The 22,252-nt window shown below is 45.4% G+C and overlaps 1 protein-coding gene across 1 annotated transcript; it reads right to left on the bottom strand.

Annotated features, from left to right (window-relative positions):
- Positions 1–1,022: 1,022 nt before the first annotated feature.
- Positions 1,023–16,854, bottom strand: PCYOX1 (prenylcysteine oxidase 1). Its single transcript, XM_040345872.1, has 6 exons — positions 16,583–16,854; positions 13,570–13,776; positions 10,984–11,158; positions 6,579–6,790; positions 5,413–5,565; positions 1,023–2,013 (listed from the first exon to the last, which is right to left on the bottom strand). Exons 1-6 carry the CDS (start codon positions 16,683–16,685, stop codon positions 1,352–1,354), a joined length of 1,512 nt encoding a protein of 503 aa, XP_040201806.1. The 5' UTR covers positions 16,686–16,854; the 3' UTR covers positions 1,023–1,351.
- Positions 16,855–22,252: the final 5,398 nt, after the last annotated feature.

Here is a 22,252-nt window from a genome sequence, read left to right as displayed (position 1 = left end):
ATCCAAGGATTTACTTTACAGTTTTTCTAGGCTAGTCAACCCTCAAATGGGGTACAGAACAAACAGGAGCACCAACCCATTGTTTAAAGCAAAGCTCCAGGTTTACTTTTACTATAGTTTGTTTGGGCCAAGCTGGCACACATTAACTATTCCTTTTACTAACTGTTGCGGCTGCTGTCATAAACTGTATGCATCATCAGCTACATACAGTATACAGCACTGTGTTCCAGCATAAGTACAAGGAACCACCATCTGCTGTTGGAACAAAATCACATCAAGCTGAGTGCTTCTCCACCATTCACAAAAAGCCTTGTATTGTTATGAACAATTTCAAGGCTTCCTCTGATTGGCTGAGGTTTAGAGGCAGGCGGATGACACGAGGCTTTCTGTGAATGGCTGAGAATCACATGCAGTGCTGACAGCAGACTCAAAATTAATTAGTAAAGGAAATAGTTTAGGCCAGATTGGCCTTGGGCCAAAGAAACAATTTAAAGTGAAAGTAAACCTGGAGTTTGGCTTTAGGAGTGCAAAATATAAATGTATTTCCTCATAGAAAAAAAAAGGGCATTAAAAAGGGGTTGTAAAGGTAATTCCCCCCCCCCCCCAAATAGCTTCCTTTACCTTAGTGCAGTCCTCCTTCACTTACCTCATCCTTCCATTTTGCTTTTTAATGTCCTTATTTCTTCTGAGAAATCCTCACTTCCTGTTCTTCTGTCTAACTCCACACAGTAATGCAAGGCTTTCTCCCTGGTGTGGAGTGTCGTGCTTGCCCCCTCCCTTGAGGGGGCGAGCAGGAGAGTCAGGACGCCCACTAACACACAGCTTATTTCTCTATCTGCAACGTAGAGAGCGTCCCGACTCTCCTGCTCGCTCCCTCAAGGGAGGGGGCGAGCAGGACACTCCACACCAGTGAGAAAGCCTCGCATTACTGTGTGGAGTTACAGACAGAGAAACAGGAAGTGAGGATTTCTCAGAAGAAATAAGGACATTTAAAAGCAAAAATCGAAGGATGAGGTAAGTGAAGGAGGACTGCACTAAGGTAAAGGAAGCTATTTAGAGATTTTTTTTTTTTACCTTTACAACCCCTTTAACTTTATAAGGAAATTACCATACTTTTCTTAATGTGTGGTGCTCCCGTTTCTTCTGTGTCCCTTGGTCTTAACTCCCTGGGCTGGGTTGGGACTGAGGGGACCTAGCAAGGGAGTAGAATCTGGCCCACCTATACTTAGTTCGAAGGTTTTAGGTAGGTTTAAAAAAAACTATCAAGTAAATATCTCAAAATAAAGGTGGATTTGTCTTCAGTAGTTTTAGAACATTGATAATTATGTCAGACAAAAATAAATAAAAAAATCTATAGCTCAGTCTTTAGCCGTTCTGCTAAATCCTCTTGGTCAATGTGATCATCCTTTCTATACCACTGATGGTAAGATAAAAGCGCCACATTCTTGGCAGAGATGGCACTCATCTCCATGGCACTGGCTGCCCATTCAATGCTATTCAGGTAATAAATTGCACGGTGAAGTTTTATTGGTGGCATTTTCTCTGGTGGGCTGTATTTTGGATAAGCCAACCAACTTCTCACTTTAACTGCATGGTAAGACTCAAACAGCTGATGCAACTGTTCATCGATTAGGACTTCCGGAGAGAAGATTTTCCAGACTCTGAGACCTGAAGCTTTTGATGCATCAGATTCTGGTACTGGATTAACTGGAGACACGGCTGAAATACTGTGGATAAAAAGTTTGGGGTTTTCTGTAGTTAATATTTCTGATAGCGGAAACTGACATGATTTGGAGTATCCAAAGAAGGAAGCATTGATCCGTCCATGAACAAATGTGGTCACTGTCTGTTGGTAAGGTCTGGAAAAAGTTTTGATTGGTGGGTCAAAGCCCACAAACTTGATGTTACCAAGATTCCCGTTGAGCGGTGTTGCGATGACTACAATATCATACAAGTCCAACCCAGGCCCTGTGTCCGTTATATAGCTTATTTCATACAGTGTCACTATATTTCCTGCAATGACAAAAAAAGTATATTAATAAAATTAAACACAGTCATGCTTGTGATTCTGCTCACCTTAATTTTAAGCAGTTAAATGGCACCAAAGATGTGAACACCAACATCACTGAAATGTTGCTCTCAATAGTGGCAAGGGAATCCCTCACAGCTAATGCTCCCTGTAAAGATCTCGTAAAGATAAATGTACATACAAGTAAAACACTTGTAAGCCGGCAAAATATTAGTGCTTCAAGCTGGATGTGCTTAGTTAATGATCAGGATGGGTCAGAATAAACAAGCCGCCGCTCAGAGGGTAAGGCTGTGCGTAATGATGGCACACCATAATGCCACTCTGATACGTTGCGTCCTTGGGAGGGGACTTCTTCAGCGGGTCCTCTGAAGAAGTCCCTTCCCAGGGATACAAGCGCCAGAGCGAAGTTGCAGATTGTCCTCACGCACGGCCGCACGTGGCTTACCCTCTGAGCCGCGGCTTGTTTGTTCTGTCCCATTCCGATCATTAAGTAAGCGCATGCAGGTTTGAAGCACTTTTTTGCTGGCTTACAAGGGTTATATTTGTATGTATGTACATTTGTGTGTACAGCCCGACGCGTCTTTCCCTCTGATCGGAGACTTGTTTTTTCTGTCTCATCCTGATCATTAGGGAAGTCGACACTTACAGTATAATACTTAAAAGAACTGAAAAATTTAATAGCGATATCAAGTAACCAACACTAAACTTGCCAATGCAAAAGTGACAGTGTATCTGCAAAGGGCATTCCCCAACACCTATATACTTGCCACACTCCCTCGCCGATTCTTCCTCCCATGGCAAGCAAGAATACCTGACATTTCTAGGTATTGGGGAGTAGTGCCTGGTCCTAGAAACCAATTGCTAGGCCCAAAAACGTCCACATTACTGAGTTAAGCTGGCCATACACGGACGAATTTTGAACAAATTTTCTTTTCAAAATCAGAATTTTTTTTTTTTTTTGTGATCCGGTGACGCCACCATTGATTTTAGAAATTCAGCCAAACAAACCTTCATGTTGCCGGGAATATTCTTTTCTTGCACATGCGCATTTTTTTTTCTATTACATTTCTCGCACGATTCTCCCATCATTGATTAGAAAATCGTTTGTTTTTCAAAAAATTTCCAACATGTCGGATTCCTCAAATTTAATTGCCGCACAAAAATTGGCTGTTGCTGCAGCCCAATAACGGTGCAAAATTAGTACGAAAATTCTTTGATACCAATTTCGAAATTCGAACCGTGTATGGCCGGCATAAGTGTCAACATCACTCCAAGTTCACCGGCATTGCCAATTTCAGTGCTGGCTGCATAGGAGAGAATGGCGAGGGAGTATAGCGTAGGCAAGTATAAATAAGGAAGGCAGGGGATGCCCTTTGCAGAGACACTGTCCTTTTGCACTGCATGGGCAGCGTCTTTAGGTATAGTAAAAAAGAAAAGCTTAAATAAAATTAGGACTCTTAAAATTCAGTCTCCAAGATAAATTAGCAGACTTGCAATATTTCAATTTTCCCCTTTTTTATCCTAACGCGCACTGTCCAAGGAGGACTCTATTCTGGGGTTAGAGGTCACATAAAGTCTCAAGTGTGCATTACTGTATCACACAGTGGCGGCTGGTAGGATTTTTTTTGGGGGGGGGGGGGGGGGCAAACAACCACCCTCCCAAGCAGCCGATGGCACGTAACCACCTAATTGTTTAATACACTGACCCCCCCCCCATTCCAGCTTCTGCTGGCATTGCTCTCCCAGGTGCTAGAAAGGATTGGAGGCAGAGTGCACTTGGTATCACTCCACCTGAGACAGAAGCTGGTGCTACAGAGGAAGCATCAGCTAATGCAGCTCCTGGTTTGTGGCCACCTGCTTCCTCTGCTGCTGGCGCCGGCATGATGCACTCTAATGTTCTGGGATGATGGCCTCGGCAAGCCCAGATCATGATCAACAGGTTGCTGACCCCAGGCATGCGCTAAACTGGTTTGGGGTCTGAGGGCCACATCACAGTGGGTAAATGGTTTGTCTCAACCCTCCTAACTAATACATTTGTAGGACAGTTTATTTAGAAAAACAACAAACTTACTGGCCAAATCACCAGGTGAAAAAAAAAAAACACCACATCTAAGAAATCAGTAAACTGCAATATAACAAAATGTTTGCTTTTGGGTTTAATATGACCAAGAAAGTTTTAGGCCATTCCCACACCTAATTTAAGTATAACTAAAGGCAAAATTGTTTAGTTTTGGATGGAGTAGAAGAATTAGAAAACCTGTCAGTTTTAATTGCTGTCTGTGCCCCCCGTTAAGGAGATTCACCCTCTCCATTTGTCCCGTTTACCAATATCATTAATAGAAAAAGAAAATTCAAAATTTTGGGTTGTCCACCAGAAAAGTAATAGAGGGGACATCTTCCAATTCGTTCTGCTGACCTAGAGGTCCCCAAGGGATTCCCTTCATTTGCAGAGATTTCCTCACTTCCTTCTTTGGCTATGGGACAGGAAGTGAAGGTAAATCTCCACAATGGGCCATAGATGGCAAAAATAAACTTTACAGTCATTCTAACCCTCCCTTACTCTATCCAAAAGGTAAAAAAGTTATGCATATAGTTCTACTTTAAGCTTATAGGGTTTATATTCACTTGTTACCTGAACAGACATTAGAGGGTTATGGACATGGGGACATAGGGGCATTTTTGTGACATTGTCACACAGCATGCACAATTAGATCACGCATACATGTACAGTATGAGGATTGCTATGCAGGTAAGTGGGAAAACAAACTTACCTCCAGCGTTCATCACCTCAGGGTTTCCCCTGGAAAATTGGCAACCACCCAAAAATCCAATACAGCCATTAGCTCCACCCTGAGATCAGTCAGCTAAAATGTGCCTATTAACATAGGTATTCTTTCCTTTCATGTGAGGAAAACAATATCAATCCTTTCTAGAGCTCCAGCGCCATTTGTCGCAGAGCTTATATTACACAGGGTCTGGGCTCAACTACCCCAGAAAGCGGAGATCACTCAAGGACTCTGGAAATGGAGCAGAGGCGTTCGTGCTTTCAAGAGACTTTGTCAATTTGCTCTGGCAGGGTAAAGGTAAAGAACCTCTTTACTGATAATTATTTCAACTCAATATTATTTTTGTGCTGGCTTAGAATTATAGCAAGTGTATAGTATATCACAAATTCAGAACTGGACATGTACTTGACAAATGTCATATGCATGATCAAAGTAAATGAGAATCAGATTTTGCTCCCAAGCCAGTGATTAAGGGTCACCGGGACAGAATTACACGTTTATAGCTTGTATGATCTCACGCCAGGTTTCTGTAACATTGATAATACTGTGGAATAAAGCAGATTTATCTGGATCTGAAGTCATGCCAGTCACACTCACCAGGCTTTGTAGAGCGAACTTTCTCCTGCACAGAAGTGACAGTGCCCTGAATTAGCTGGGCTTTTGCAGAATATAGGAGGCCACTACAAACCAGGTTATTCCCACCCACCACTGCCCACAGTCCAGAGTCAGTTCCAGCAAGAGAAACAGCACCTAGGGGGAAGGAAAAAAAATACATGAACAATGACAGTAATCAACACTGGGCTAAAACCAATCTAGTCTCATGGCTCAGACCTGTAGGCATCTTTACCAACAATGGATATGCACAGATATTGTCAGAAAAGTGGACATATTAACCTTGAATTCAAAAACAACAAAACAAATAATTCCCCCACAGCCAATGATTTTTTTTTAAGTAGATTGTCATGAGGGACAAGTAGATTGGAACCATGATTTAGTCCTTGAACAAAATTTTTTTTACATTTCCATACCCCTGCTAATTGATGATGCGCCACCGATCGCCATGCTGCCGGGGGGCATGTATGAGCGGTGTGACCAGGAGGACGTCATATGATGTCCACCCGGAAGGAGAAGAGTCCCGCCCGGCCTATAGCAGATTGATTTACTGGTTAAAATAATAAGCATTTAGAGTCGGTTCACACTAGGGCAACACGACTTCCAGCGCGACTTTCAGAGGCGACTCCGACACGACTTGAGCATGAACCACAGGGCGATCTGGGGCGATTTACAACACGACTTGAAGTAGTCTCCAGGACAGGAGACTTTCCAGTGGCCAATCAAACAACAATCCGCTCTAGGGGAGGGAGGGAGAGGTTTGCCTGAGAAATGTATGTTATCTTCCTGGAAAGTCGCTTCAGTTAAGACAGTGATCAGACTTGGAGGAGACTTCCATTGAAATCATGGGGTACAAATCGCCTACAAGTCGGATTGAAGTAGTACAGGAACCTCTTCTGAAGTTGGAGCGACTTGAGTAGTGTGTATTAACACCGCTCCCATTCACTTACATTGTTTTTCTCTACAGCGCGACTTGAGGCGACCTAAAGTCGGATCCCAAGTCGCCCCAGTGTGAACCGACTCTTAAAATTCATAATTATATATACACAATTGATACAAAACCTTTCACCATATCATTTAAGGGAAACATCTCACTAGCATTGTACAGGCAACTATCAGAAAAATTATTCGGCAGCATAGCAGATTCTCACCAACAAACCCATTGATCTTAACTCCTTGCCCGTAGTTGACCCTCATAGCTGGAACCACTATGTCATCAATAAACCTCTGTGTGAAGCCAGATTTCTGCATCGCTTCATCTATGGTCATGTTCAGCTTTGATATGAAGTCATCGCCACCCATGGCATGCAGTAAAGATTCTGTGGTGGAGAAAGAATAATCGAACGTCTGATAGCGGTAAATCCTGCCAACAACAAAAGCAAAATATAGTAAAGATGATGCTGCACCCAATCACATTCTACATATAGAGCTGAAGAAAAAAAAGTTGGACAATTTTACCTTTAACAGCTTTTAAGGGTAACAGGTCATGACAAACACGTGGGCCTGTCACTGCTGACCCAGCCGTCTGAAAAGGTCATGCTGGTTCTCTTGCTTCATTACAGCCACTTACCCAGAACAAATATGCAGATGAGGAGTTTTCACTTTTCTATGACTTCACTAATCTGCATACTTGTTCTGGGTCAATGACAAAGTACTAAAACTGATGTTTCAGCATAACAGCCAGTCAATTATTTTTCCCATTTCCAGAAGTACAGGTTATGTCAGTCTGCCTCATCTGGGGAGCAAAGCTAGGTAAGTATAGAGAGCTGCAGGGGCGACACTAAAGTGAACCCGTGTATGATAAAAAGGTGCAGTGCTATACCTTTAAAACCATGTGATAATAAACATTAAAACCAAAGCACTTCCATTTTGTGTAAATAAAACTTATACTGTTTATGTTATTTCTGTGTTCTGAAAAGAGAATTATGGGTAATTTTGTATTTATTTTTTTAAGATTCATACTTGCCTAGGCACAGGTGGGGCACAGCTCTCTGCTCTGCCCCACCTCACTGACTGGACCTCTGGACTGTGTAGGGGGCGGAGTGGCCGGCTCTCAGAGGCTCGCCGAGAGGCTGAGCCGGGTGCCAGTCCAGGGATTTGGGCAGGTCCCCACTCTTTGGTCGTGATGATGCCTGTGCCTGGACCAACTCTGTGACGTCAGCAGAGAGTGGACTTCAGCCCGCTCCCTGCTGAAAATGTAGAGCAGACTGCACTCCTGTGATCCACAGAAGTATAACCAAACAAGCTTTGGCTGTACTTCTCCTTTAAGCATATAATAAAGTGACATTAAACAACAGTGTCCTCAGCCTCTGTACAGAAACATCCAATTGTGAAAACTGCAGCTTACTGCTTCCGTGAGCTCTGCAGAATATTACACTTGTGCCCCATATGTTGGTTCATAACACGCCAGTGCAAGAATGTAAAAACCAATTACACTCATATACAGTGGCGCCCCCCCCCCCCCTCCTGAAGTAAAAAAAGGGGCCTTTAAGACATTTTATTTAGCTTAAAATGTCATTTTTACTTTTACTTGCAGTTCTGGCGGCCGTCAATAGAGGGCGCTGCAGCGCCACCCCCTATCGCAAATAACACACATTCATTGCATTGCATTGAACGTGTGTTATATCATTGTTGCCAGCTGCCGCTGGTCTATTCATATAACCGGACATAGGGCGCCGGTTACCTGAATAGCGGCAGCCGATTGGCTGAGGGGAACTGTCTATCAGAGCTGCTGGCTCTGATAGGCTTTTCAAGTAAAGAAATAAAAAATAGGTAGTGCAGCGCTAAAAGTCCAATAATAGAAAGTCCATAAAGAATCTTTTCTAAAGTGACTGGTGATGAGTAGAAAATCATGCAGGTGCTGTAGCGTGGAATAAAGCAGAAACACCTCCACCAATGGTAGCAATGGCCGCTCACCTCACAGATATGATCCTCTATTAGATTAGGTCATATACAGCATTCCCATAAGGGTATCTCCAATAGCAAGGGAAATCCAGCAATGATAAAGAGGTCTCCAAAAGGAAGGTCAGCAGTAAAGCATCCAATCCAAATATAAAAGAAAAAGGCACATAGTGTTTCTCCGTGGAGACAGGGCAGTAAAATTTAATAAGTAAAAATGCACTTACAGAGCAGGGCACTTAGTCCAGTGCCAAGAGTAACAGGCGTGTGTGTGACTGTGATAGCGGGTGACGTCACGCTCTCCCTACCGAACGTTACGTCCCAGGGGCGGGACTTCTTCAGCGGATTTCAAGTAAAGCCCTCCGGCTCTCGGATGTCTATACTCGGAACGCACCCTCCCTGCGTTCCTTGTATAAGACTGACGGCCGTTTCAGCCAATCAGGTTCCCGGATTCTGGTTATCAGGAACCTGAATGGCTGAAGCTGGCTTCAACCAAACACTAACAATGAGTGAGAGAAATGTTTTTGTTTTATCATTTATAGTCTCTGAAAAATAGCCAAGAAATCAAATTCTGTAAACTTAGGAGCACATATTATATATCGTATATACTCGAGTATAAGCCGACCCGAATATAAGCCGAGGCACCTAATTTTACCACAAAAAAACTGGGAAAAGTTATTGACTCGAGTATAAGCCTAGGGTGTCCATCTGCATGCCTCACTTTGCCCATGACTAAACTGACATTTAACATGGGAGTTTATGAAAGGGGTCCCCGGCTTTGAAAAAAAATATATAATATAATAAATATATTATATATATTTTAATATATATACTCTTTAGACGTAGGTCCCCCAGACAACAAACTTTGCACACTTGTAGAGGAAGAGTGGGGTACATGTGTGCCAAGTTCCGGGTTCAGGGGACCTACGACCGGCCGGTACCGAGTCCCCAAAGTCTCCGGAGAAATGACCGTTTAACATGGGAGTCTATGGAAGGGGTGCCCGGCTTTGAAAAAAATAAATCGGTGCTCCTACGGCCGGCGGGTACCGGGTCCCCAAAGTCCGGGAGATCAGGCACAAACAGGTGACTCGAGTATAAGACAAGGGGGGGCATTTTCAGCACAAAAAAAAAGTGCTGAAAAATCCGTCTTATAATCAAGTATATACGGTACATATAGGAGGAGGAACGGGCACGCACGGACCAACACACATGGTTGAGTCCACCATTTTAACCATCACAGCTACATAGCTACGAGGCACCTGTACTCCCCGCAAAGATCTGCTATCCCTTGTGGAAGAAGTCAAACCGCAACTTACCTTAAAACAACAGGCGGCTCTCCAAACAGCTGATCTTTCCTGCACTCAAGTCGGCAGACATCTCTGGAGGATCGCCGACATCACCAGCAGCAGTTACAAACATACTATGCAATAATGGGAGGATCTTCCTACACAGGACAGCCATGAACATATACTCATCAAGTAGCTGGTAAGATCGTTCCTTTTCTATTTACACTTGCATATCTAACAGGAACTAGGGGACTCATTCATGCCCTGTACTCGAGCAAGGTAAATATTTTGATGATAAAAGCATTATCTTAGGAACGATCTACAGTGCCCTAAGTTCCCTCCTCCTATTTCCACATACAGGAAATCATAGGGAAACATAAAAGGGACTACACCGGTTTTCTCCCCCCCCCCTTTTTTTTTTTGGTTATTCCTATTTTTTCCTCAGAGGCTGTTAAACCCATAGGGACTGTAATCCTCACTGGACGGTTCCCTTCAACTTGACCCCATTGGGTCCTCATTTATATGACAGGACTCATATATGGTGCAGCCATTATTAGGTTCATCTAGTTCCCCCTTGTAGGGCCATTTCTGCTGATCATTCATTATAACCTCATTTTTTGGTAATTCACTTGGCTGCTTTTAGCCAGAATCCTCAGCAGAAACGCTCCATTTGGCGTCCGGATCGCCTTTATTGTTGTTTTTATGTTTGTCTATTGTTTGTGTTTACATGTGGTACCTGTGTCACACCTCTACGAACTTTGTTCTCAAGTGTGGCATTGACCGGCCTTATTGGTAGGTTGCTTTACTAAGCGTATTAGCTTTATTGGTATTAATATTCCCTTGATATCACAGTCTATTTTGTACAATTAATTATTCAATAAATTATATTTTTATATAATATTTGTGTCCGTTCATGCCATAGTAGCCCTCTTTGGTTGTCCTCAGCGGTACTTCCTTCATTCCCCTGTTGGACAACCCCCTTTTCGTTTTGTATGCATTGTATTGGCTACGGCAGTGACCCCTCCAATGGGGGCAGTGACTATTTAAGTACATATGTGATATCATTATAGATAGCGGGTGGGTACATGCTCAAATCCCCTTTTTTCTTATATACGGTACATACATATACATTAATATATTAGATATAGATAGAGAAAGAGAATTCACATATTATTTCCAGGTGTATAGGTAAGCCTACCTAAATCTATATGGAAGAGTAGAGCAGGAATATTCAATATTCCTACCCACACCAGAATATAATATTATTATACAAGATTTAGAGAGTGCCAACAGTTTGTAAAGCACTTTAGAAAACAATAATTAATCTGCATGCAGATCTTCGCACTAGCAAAGCGTAATTATTACCACGTACCTCATGAACTTATCCAAAATCTCTTCCACCCACATGTACATTCGAATGAAATTCAGTCCATAATTCCACAGCATTTTTATAATGTTTATAAGGAACCATTCACTCTCTTGAAAAACAAACTCATCCCCATTGTAAATTCCCAGCAGATCTGCAGAAGGTGTGCGTGGACTCAGACCTGTAACAAATGCAGAGTGTCAGAGGTAAGAAAGTACAGGTCTGTATGTGAGCAGACAACTCATACAGTCTGGTGACTGATGGAACCATTGAAACAGAGAGGCGAAGCATGGATATCGGTCTTTAGAGGAATAGGCCTCGTTCATAAGGGCACTGAGGCCTGCATACCATTTTTCAGTGTCTCTAATGCCTTGTACACACAGCTGGACTTTCTGAGAAAAAAAGTCAGATAGGCTTTTTTCCCCCTCGGAAAGTACGGCCGTGTGTAGCTTCCATCAAACTTTTTTTGTCAGAAGTCCGATGGACCTTAGATAGAAAACCTGTTCTCTTTCTTTCCGTCCGACTTACGGCAGACTTTTGCACGGTCAAAAGTCTGACCGTGTGTACGAGGCATAAACCCCAGGTTCTGTATGCAGGCAGCCCATTCAAATCTATTAGGACGCAACACCCGCATGGACACAGTCACTCATTCTAATCCCACCAGCTTATACTTGTTGGTGAGTGGCCCCCAAAAGCAGACAGTGTGCGTTCAGGGCCACTCTCCCGTATGTCTGTCACATTAGAACAAGAGGCATTCTCTGTGCAGCCACTGTATCCTAAGACTTGGATTGGCTGCCTGTATGCAGCACCTGAAGTCTATAAAGGCTGGGGAAAAAAAATGGCCGCCCACCTTTTACAGGCCTCAGCACCTATGTGAATGAGGCCATAGACAGAGCTGTGCAGCAAAGTGACCAGGAGGCTGAAATCTGTTTGAGATTGATTGATATGCTTAACAACCCCTGAACACTGTGTAAAGCTGGCTATAGACTGTTTTTTTTCCCGTTCCTTCAGCCACAAGGCTGAAGGACCCCCCCCCCCCCCCCATTCCATAAACATTAAGTAATGGGGGAATTCCCCCACTAACCATAAATCCCCCCAGGACATTATATTCTGACAATGGTACTCGCAGCTGTCAGAATATACAGAATTGCAGCTGCAGATCGATGGAAGTTTTCCAACATATCCCTTCAACAGAAGTCAACTTTTGTTGAATGGAGGAGCCGACATACCTCAGAATTTGGCAGTCCCGGCTGAACCAAACAAATTTCAATCAGTGTATGACCAGCTTAACTTTAAGGCTTGGATGAATAAAAAATGGGCAAAAAACCCTGCCACACATTTATTCTGCTGATTATGCCAAGTCCTTGAAAAACTCTTCACTTAAAGCGGAGTTCCGGCCACAATTTCACTTTTTAAAGTGAATGTATTCTAGTAAAGTTAGTCTGTAAACTAAGGTCCGTTTTGTTAGGTTGTTACAGCATTTAGACACTTTATAAAATAGAAATTGACTGGGGCCATCTTAAGTGTGGGCATCATGAAGCCAGACTGCATGACTTCCTGGATTTCAGCCTTGCAGATCTCGCACATGCTCAGTGCTGCACAAGCAGTGTAATTGGTTTCAGAACAGGTTTTAGCACCTGTACTGTCCAAGTCACATGATTCTTCGAGACTGGGGAGTGCACAGACTCCTGGAAAGTTACACCCACTACATTCCCAGGAGTCTGTGCGGTGTAGGTTAGCAAGCATTAAGCACCTAGGTGCAGGAAGTGGGAAGATTAACTATTCTGCCTAGCAACAACACTTTGAAGGCATCTAAAAAAAAAAAAAAAAAAATTTTCGTAAAGGACTAATGAATTTTTTTTAAAACTACTGATGTAATGTTATATTTATGGGTGGAACTCCACTTTAAAGACAAGTCTCACTCCATTGTGTTTTTGCCACATTTGTGGGGGCACAGAAGCCTATTCGTTTATGTTTGCTGTACCCGCGGGAAACCGTCTCTGCGCCTTTGATAAAATGCAAATATGAACAACTGCAGATCATGTTTTCTTGGTCTATAAATTCAAGGAACTTATACTTTAATTATGATTAAAATAATCTGGATAACATGCAGTAATTAAACGGAGTCCCTCCCAAAAATGGAACGTCCGCTTTTCCAGTTCCTCCCCCCCTCTGGTGTCACATTTGGCACCTTTCAAGAGGTGGGGGGGGGGAGCAGATACCCGTCTAATACAGGCATTTTCTCCAACTTTTGGCGATCTACACCATGTCTGACCCCTCCTCCGTCCCCCCAGCTGTCTTCTGTGAGACACACAGGTCCCAGAAGACAGCAGGGACCAGTGGCGACTCGTGCATTCGCAGTAGGGAACCAGGCTGTGAAGGCACAAGGCTTCACTTCCAGTTTCCCTTACGGAAGATACCGGTGCCTCCACCCGGGAGCTGAGGGACAGATCGGGTGAGGACATCGCGGGCGCCCTGGACAGATAAGTGTCCTAATATTTTAAAGTCAGCAGCTGCAGTATTTGTAGCTGCTGACTTTTATTTTATTTTTTTTGGCAGAACTCCCCTTAAATTGCTGTACATTGGACTTACCCAGATCTTTAACAAAGGCTTTCATATGGAGATTCAAGGGGTGTATCACTGCCCCCCCAGCCTCATACTGGTTCCCTTCCATCTCGATCGTAGCCAGTCGGCCACCAACATCACTCTTCTCAAATACATCAATGTGGACATCTTTCCCAAACTTCTGACGTAAGAAATAGGCTGCCGATGTTCCTCCAATTCCGGCTCCAACAACCGCTAAGGAACACAGGAAAATAATTATTTTGTGTCAAAAAAAAACAATCATATAATGTACCTGCAGTTTAATTTAGTTTTTGCTGTTGTATCCTGGTTCTCTGATATACAGAGACAAAGAGCCAATAGAGGGCAGTGATGCTTTGTAAAACGAAACTGGATTGGTGCTGACACACAGTAATCACACCTCCTTGATTAGTCACCACAGTGAGAAATCTCCCAGTACTGTGGTGATCAGGAAACAGACAACCAGGAAGTGTCCAGAAGAGAGAGGAATTACAGCAACATCAAAGCAAAAATGAACAATGAGGACATGAAACCAGGACTGCAGTACGGTAAAGGAAGCTATTTAGATAAAAAAAAAAAATTCCTTTAGTGACCCTTTCAAACTCATTTTTATAAGTTTTACCTACAGGTAAGCCTATAATAAGGCTTACCTGTAGATATAAAGAATATCTCCTAAACCTGTACGGTTTAGAAGATATTCCCCGCGCAATGCGCCGCTGATTGAAGCGGCGCATGCGCAGCGGAGATCCTCGGCTAAAGGACCGGCAGCCGCCGGCCCTTGCCGAATTTAAATCTCCTGCGCGCATGCGCGGGAGTGACGTCATCGCCACTCCAGCCACTGGAGAGGCGATACCGGGACGACACGTCGAGTCAAGATGATATCTTGCTTGGCGTGGACCAGGTGAGTTCCCTACACCTCGTTTTGAGGTAAGTATTTCATAATGAGCTAATATGCGGTGCATACTAGCTAATTATGGCTTTTACTTTTCAGGTGAACAAAAAAAAAAAAAAAAAACGCTTTAGGTCAGGGATATGCAATTAGCGGACCTCCAGCTGTTGCAAAACTACAAGTCCCATCATGCCTCTGCCTCTGGGTGTCATGCTTGTGGCTGTCAGAGTCTTGCTATGCCTCATGGGAATTGTAGTTCAGCAACAGCTGGAGGTCCGCTAATTGCATATCCCTGCTTTAGGTAGTTAAACTTCCAGCATTTACACACAGAGGTTTATCCCTTTGATCTAAGAAGGAAGCGTTACAATGTTTCATGTTGACTTGGCAGACTGATATTTTCTTTTGACAGCTGAGTGAGCAGAGAGGTCTCTCCACTTGTTACATGAAAGAATGGTCAAACTCTGCAATAGAGATCATGAGGGTGGTTGAATCAAAATCACAATTTTTTAACGATTAATTGTGCAGCTCTAATGCATGCGCAATTCCTGATAGCCGTTCTGCAGAGATTCATGCTACTTTTGGCGATTTTCAGGTGCGACCTGCATAGACATCTGTGCATGAAATCGCACAGATGTCAGCCAAGTCGCACCCAAAGTAGCACCGACATGCAGCTTTGAAGTTATGCAATTTCAAAGCCGCATTCAGTGTGAATCTAGACCTACAACCACTTTTTTAGAAGCTTTACCTGGAAAGAAACCTTTGATGGAGCAATATAAAGTCTGCTCCTGCTATACCCGTCTAGTGACATTGCCTGGCACCACACACAAGATGAAGCGCCCTGATGATACATTAGCCAACACATTACACAAGAATAGAGATGAGGCATTCAGATTTCTTTCATCTGCCACATTCTTGCCAATTGCGCCATAAGGGGGATGTGATCCGTGTCAGAACTTGTATTTTGTGAAGGAGGCCAGCACTGACAGCTTACTTGGTTTATGACTGGTGAGCTTTAAGGCTGCATTGTGAAATCGCTGTAGATGTGCGGGTTCTGGGGACAGGGACTGGGCAGACTAGTCATTATACCCCAACCTTTCGTCACTGACATTCACTCTGGCAGGCCATTTCCATCAATTTTACCCTTTGGCCGCATTCACACGGGGTGTACTATAGTGTACCCCATATGGGGGCGTATGTACCTGCATGGAGATACACAGGGGTTCCATGAATCCCCATGAAGGCAGGCTCAATGTCTGGTCTCCACCCCCTCACCCCCAGTACTGGGGACTGGCCTGGTGTTCCCGGTGATCAAGGGACACTTTGTTTACAGTCACAGAAAAATACATTTGGGCCACACGAGTGCCCCTTGATTGATGGTACCTCATGCAAGCCACAAATGGCCCCTCCCAAGGTACAACAATGTATTTTTCTACCATTATTGCCTCCTTCCCCAGCCCAGGACTCTGTCCCCTAGAAGCCCAGGACTCTGCCTCCTCCTGGAATCAAGCCAAGGACTCTGTCCCCCTCCAGCCCAGGGCTCTGCCCTCCTAAAAGCCCAGGGCTTTGCCCCCCTCCAGGAATCAAGCCAAGGACTCTGCCCTCCTAAAAGCCCAGGGCTCTGCCCCCCTCCAGGAATCAAGCCAAGGACTCTGCCCCCCTCCAGCCCAGGGCTCTGCCCTCCTAAAAGCCCAGGACTCTGCCCCCCTCCTCCTAAAAGCCCAGGACTCTGCCCCCCTCCTCCTAAAAGCCCAGGACTCTGCCCCCCCTCCTCCTAAAAGCCCAGGACTCTGCCCCCCTCCTCCTAAAAGCCCAGGACTCTGCCCCCCTCCTCCTAAAAGCCCAGGACTCTGCCCCCCTCCTCCTAAAAGCCCAGGACTCTGCCCCCTCCTCCTAAAAGCCCAGGACTCTGCCCCCTCCTCCTAAAAGCCAAGGACTCTGCCCCCTCCTCCTAAAAGCCAAGGACTCTGCCCCCCCTCCAGCCCAGGTCTCTGCCCTCCTCCAGCCCAGGTTTTCTTACTACCTCCTCTACCCCGGGTCCCACGCCTATTGTACACACCAGTCTCCCCACCTCTGTCTATCTAGATGTCCCCACAGCCCCGCCCCCTCCTGCCCACACATAGTTCCAGTTCTCACCTATCCTGGTCGGAGGGTGGCGGAGCTGCTGAGTCGCTGCAACCCTCAGGCTACACAGTATGAGTCCGGTCAGCATGGAGCGGACGGCGGCGGAGAGATACATGCTGCTTCTCGGGTCACTTCCTAGTTGCTCTGCGCATGCACCGAATCCTCCTACGTGTGCATAGAGGCTGATGCTGTGTGTATATGGAGGGAGTATATAGTAGTTATCATATACGATGACCGGACACTGTCCTGGGATTTGTAATAAGAGCTGAACGCAAACAAATGCAGGAGAGATCTATGGGGAGGAGTCCTATTAGAGACCTTTGTACAGGTTATCTAATCACTTACTGCATGAGATAGGGCTGTGGGCCAAGGTGACGGGTCACACTGAACTCCTGTCCTGGAGGGTTCTTCTACAAAGGGGGAGCTGAGGGTAAACATGTTTTTTTTTTTTTCTTTTCATTTTAACCACTTAAACCCTGGACCATATTGCTGGTCAAAGACCAGAGCACTTTTTGCGATTCGGCACTGCGTCGTTTTAACTGACAATTGCGCGGTCGTGCGACGTGGCTCCCAAACAAACTTGGCGTCCTTTTCCCCCCACAAATAGAGCTTTCTTTTGGTGGTATTTGATCACCTCTGCGGTTTTTAGTTTTTGCGCTATAAACAAAAATAGAGAGACAATTTTGAAAAAAATGAATATTTTTTACTTTTTGCTATAATAAATATCCCCCAAAAATATATAAAAAAACGATTTTTTTCCTCAGTTTAGGCCGATACGTATTCTTCTACATATTTTTCTTAAAAAAAAATCGCAATAAACGTTTATTGATTGGTTTGCGCATAAGTTATAGCATTTACAAAATAGGGGGTAGTTTTATGGCATTTTTATTAATATTTTTTTTTACTAGTAATGGCGGCGATCAGCGTTTTTTTTTTTTTTGGTACTGCGACATTATGGCGGACACTTTTGGCACATTTTTGGGACCATTGGCATTTTTATAGCGATCAGTGCTATAAAAATGCATTGGATTACTATAAAAATGCCACTGGCAGGGAAGGGGTTAACACTAGGGGGCGGGGAAGGGGTTAAGTATGTTCCCTGGGTGTGTTCTAACTGTAGGGGGGTGGCCTCACTAGGGGAAATGACCGATCGCTGTTCATACATTGTATGAACAGACGGTCAGGCATTTCTCCCCTGACAGGACCGTGAGCTGTGTGTTTACACACACAGCTCCAGGTCCCCGCTCTGTAACGAGCGATCGCGGGTGCCCGGCGGCGATCGCGCCCGCCGGGCACGCGCACGGGAGTCAGGGACGAGCGGCGCGCAAGCGCCCCTAGTAGCTGCTTCGAGAGCCGAGGTAGAGCTACGGGCTCTCGCGCAGGGGAGCCGACCTGCCGCCGTATAACGGCAGCTGGTCGGCAAGTAGTTAACCCCTTCACAACTAATACCTACGCACTACTTTTCCATGTGTTAGTAAAACCGTACATGTCATCACAACTACTTTGTGCACCCATATGACATTGGGGAGGTAAAATGGCTAATTGGGCCCAATTTGGACATTTTCACTTAGGGGTGTACTCACTTTTGTTGCCAGCGGTTTAGACATTAATGGCTGTGTGTTGAGTTATTTTGAGGGGACAGCAAATTTACACTGTTATACAAGCTGTACACTCACTACTTTACATTGTAGCAAAGTGTAATTTCTTCAGTGTTGTCACATGAAAACATTCAATAAAATATTTACTAAAATGTGAGGGGTGTACACACTTTTGTGAGATACTGTAACTGTGGCAGGGACTGTAAGCTGGCCGTACACTATGAATTTCAGCCCCTTTCTCGGGAACCAACCAAAATGACATTCCTCGACTGAGAAATAGAAAAAGCCGAATACCATCGGCCAAAAAACAGCTGCATCCAATCATATGCAGGCACTGTTTTTGTATTTGCACAGTTGTGGGGGGGGGGGAGTCAAAATACATTGAGCTCGGTGTGAGATTCCTCCATCTGTGCATGAGATTCGTCCATCTGTGCTGTATAGATATGAACAAAAAAAAATACTATTTGCCCAACTATAAGCTGGCCATATGCTGATCGAAACTCAGCAAGTTCAGCAGGGACCAGTGTGTGGCTGTCCCCGGTCAGCAGAATCGATTGTTTAATTGACTTGCATTGAAGTGACATGCTGGAAAACTTTTGTCGATCAGAGACTGCAATTAATCCTCTGCAGCTGCTGATCAGTATATTCTGTTAGAACACAATTTCTCAACAGGATGGATTCCTACATCCACCTCGCTTATGTCCTGTTTTTTTTTTTTTCCTTCAGCTTATTGGCTGAGCATTTTCAAAGTCGGACCGACTTGTGTAGGACCAGTTAAGACGGCTCTCATAGGGAATTATTTATTTTCACACTTCATGCGACATGAGCTCCCAATGTCGGAGCGTTTGCTGGACAAGTGTGAACCTGGCCTGAGAGCCGTCTTAACTGGTCCGACACAAGTCGGTCCGACTTTGGAAATGCTCCCTGTCAGGGCCGATCCTAGGCAGGGTGCACAGGGTGCATTGCACCCAGGCGCCTGCAGAGGTGGGGGCGCCGAACATCTAACAGACTCTCTAACAGAAGCCCTCTCTGTGTCCATCACAGAGGCCCCCCTCCAGGTCCCAATAAAGTACTCTGTATTTTGTTTATTGTTAAGAGATCACGTAAGGATCCCAGATTAATGAAGACTTCGTGGGGGAGCATCTCTGTGGTTGAGTCATTGCCATAGAAACATTTGTAAACAGGAGGAGTTAGTAAAATGACCACGCCCATGTGGGGGCGCCAGAAATATTTCTGCACCCAGGCGCCTGTGACCCTAGGATCGGCCCTGCTCCCTGTACTACTTTGGTCCGACTTTGATCCTACTTCAGCCCAGGGCCATCTTAATAGCATCATGGGCCCCTGGGCAAAGTAATGCTCTGGGGCCCCTACAATAGAGACAGTGCAGGTAAACAGAAATCAAGTAGGTAGGAGGTAGGGGATATCTAGGGTGTAGATGGGTCAGAGTGCTGGGGGGATATCTGGAAAGTAGAGGGGCAGCCCCGGGGCTGCCCCAATTTTGGGGCAGCCTGGGCTCAAGGACCAGCTGCTTTGGGAAAAGGGCAGGGGCCCCCCATGCAGCTGGGGCCCCTGGGCAGTGCCCAAGTGTGCCCTCTCATTAAAGTGGAGGTTCACCCAAAAAATACATTTTTAACATTAGATTGAGGCTATTTAAGGGGAGCAGAAACGGGTATTTTTTTTAAAATCAATGCCGTACTTACCGTTTTCGAGATAGATGTTCTCCCGCCGCTTCCGGGTATGGGCTGTGGGACTGGGCGTTCCTATTTGATTGACAGCCTTCCGACCGTCGCATACATCGCGTCACGAGTTTCCGAAAGTAGCCGAACGTCGGTGCGCAGGCGCCGTATAGAGCCGCACCGACGTTCGGCTTCTTTCGGCAACTGGTGACTCGTATGCGACGGTCGGAAGGCTGTCAATCAAATAGTCCCGAAGATCATACCCGGAAGCGGCGGGAGAACATCTATCTCGAAAACGGTAAGTATGGCATTGATTTAAAAAAAAATACCCGTTTCTGCTCCCCTTAAAGAGGAGTTCCACCTAAAAATGGAACTTCCTCTTAACCCACTCCTTGCCCCCTTACATGCCACATTTGGCATGTAATTTTTTAGGGGGGGGGAGTGGGGGCTTCAGAAGAAGGGGACTTCCTGTCCCACTTTCTCCTTCCGCCGAGGGGCTGGAAAGGCGATTAGCTTAATCGCCTTTTCACAGCCCCTCCCTCCCTGTCCAATCGGATGGCGCCGCGCCGCTCACGCATGCGCAGTGCCGCTCGCGAATGCGCAGCGGGTGCCCGGCCGTGAATCCGAAAGCTGTCACTGCCGGGTGCCCACACTAGAAATGAGGGGGGCGAGGAGCGGAGCCCCGGCCGGCGCGTCGCTGGAGCCGTGGAGCAGGTAAGTGCCAGTTTATTAAAAGCCAGCAGCTACACTTTTTGTAGCTGCTGACTTTTAATAAACTTAAAAAATGGGTGGAAAACCCCTTTAAATAGCCTCAATCTAATGTTAAAAAAAGATTTCGGGTGAACTCCCGCTTTAAGACAGCCCTGCTTCAGCCCATTGAATATCATTGAATTCGGATCAAAGTAGGATCCTTGTCCTAACCATCTGACTTTTGACATCCGACATGATGATAACAGCAGCAGTAAAAAAAAATGTATCTTGCACTGGGATTGTTTTGATTGGTCAAAGAACAAGTCAGACTATCACAAAGTCGGATCAAAGTAGTATCCTGTTCATTAAGGTCGGATGGATGTAGGACCAATGTAGGAATGATGTCGAAGAGCAAAGTAGGATGAAAGTTGTATGACTGTCGTGTCGTATCAGTGTGAACCCAGCCTCATGCATCCTATGCTATAAGGTGAAAAAAAATCTGACAGTTACAGCCCCCCGTTTTACTTACCTGAGCCCGTTCACCTGCTGCCCTCGCCCCCGACGTCCTCTCCGCTCAGTCTGGACGTTGATTGGATAGAGTGGATGGATTGATAGCAGCGCAACCATTGGCTTGCGCTGCTGTCAATCACATCCAATGACGTGCCGGGGGGCGGGGCCAAGTGACACAGTGAGCCGCAATAGCCGTCGGCTGTATCATGGGAGCGCGCCTGCAAGAACTAACCCCCATGGGAGAGAGCTACAATGAAGGGGGTTAGTTCTTGCGGGGAGGAGCTGAGACAGCTGCCGAGGGACCCCAGAAGACCAGGTTTGGGGCCACTCTGTGCAAAACAAGCTGCACGGTGGAGGTAAGTATAACATGTTTGTTATTTTAAAAAAATATATATCCTTTACAACTCCTTTAAGCTTTGTCGCAAATACCTGGAAGTTAATTGGTTTTTACGCAGAGCTGCAGCAGGTTTTGCACTCTCCAGTTTTAGTAAACACACCCTTTAGGTCAGGGGTGTCCAAACTTTTTTCAAAGAGGGACAGATTTCATGAAGTGGACATGCACCAGGGCCGACCATTTTGCCTGACTTTCTTTTTTGTGTTTTTATAGATTCTTTTTTGGCCCCCACTTGCAATCTGCCCCCAGGCTCAGATCAGGGCAAGGATGAGCTTGTTTTCTAAATATATTGTTATATAATTTATTCTTTCCGTGTGTGTTAATTACACCTATCTTATCCCCGAGCGTCTCTCACTGCAGGGATCAACTCGCACGCTGCAGCCAATCACCGCCGCCGTTCACCGCCACCAATCACAGGCACCGGCACATGCACAGGCATGACTCAGTGTCTGCTATTGGCACCGTGCACTGTCAGCTTCCCGGCGGGGTTTGGAACCTTAGCTTGTCAGTGAGAGGCGCTCGGAGATAAAAGCTGCAGCTAATCACCGCCGCCGTTCACCGCCACCTATCACAGGCACAGACACAGGCGTGTCTGCTATTGGCACCGCGCACTGTCAGCTCCCCGGGGGCATTTTAAACAAGCCCCAGCCTGTCAGTGATTGGATTACATGGGGATTAGAAAACATTTTTTTTTTCTAAAAGGCCAGCTCGTCCTTGTTCTGTCCGGAGCCTGGGGGGCCACAAGGGTGACAACATGCCAACTCAGATGTGGGCCGTATAAAACCGGTCCGCGGGCCGCAACTGGCCCGTGGGC

This window comes from Rana temporaria, chromosome 3 (assembly GCF_905171775.1).
Source record: "Rana temporaria chromosome 3, aRanTem1.1, whole genome shotgun sequence".
Lineage (NCBI taxonomy): Eukaryota > Metazoa > Chordata > Amphibia > Anura > Ranidae > Rana > Rana temporaria.
The sequence above is the reverse complement of the archived record's forward strand: the minus strand, read 5'-3'. Positions and strand labels throughout refer to the sequence as shown.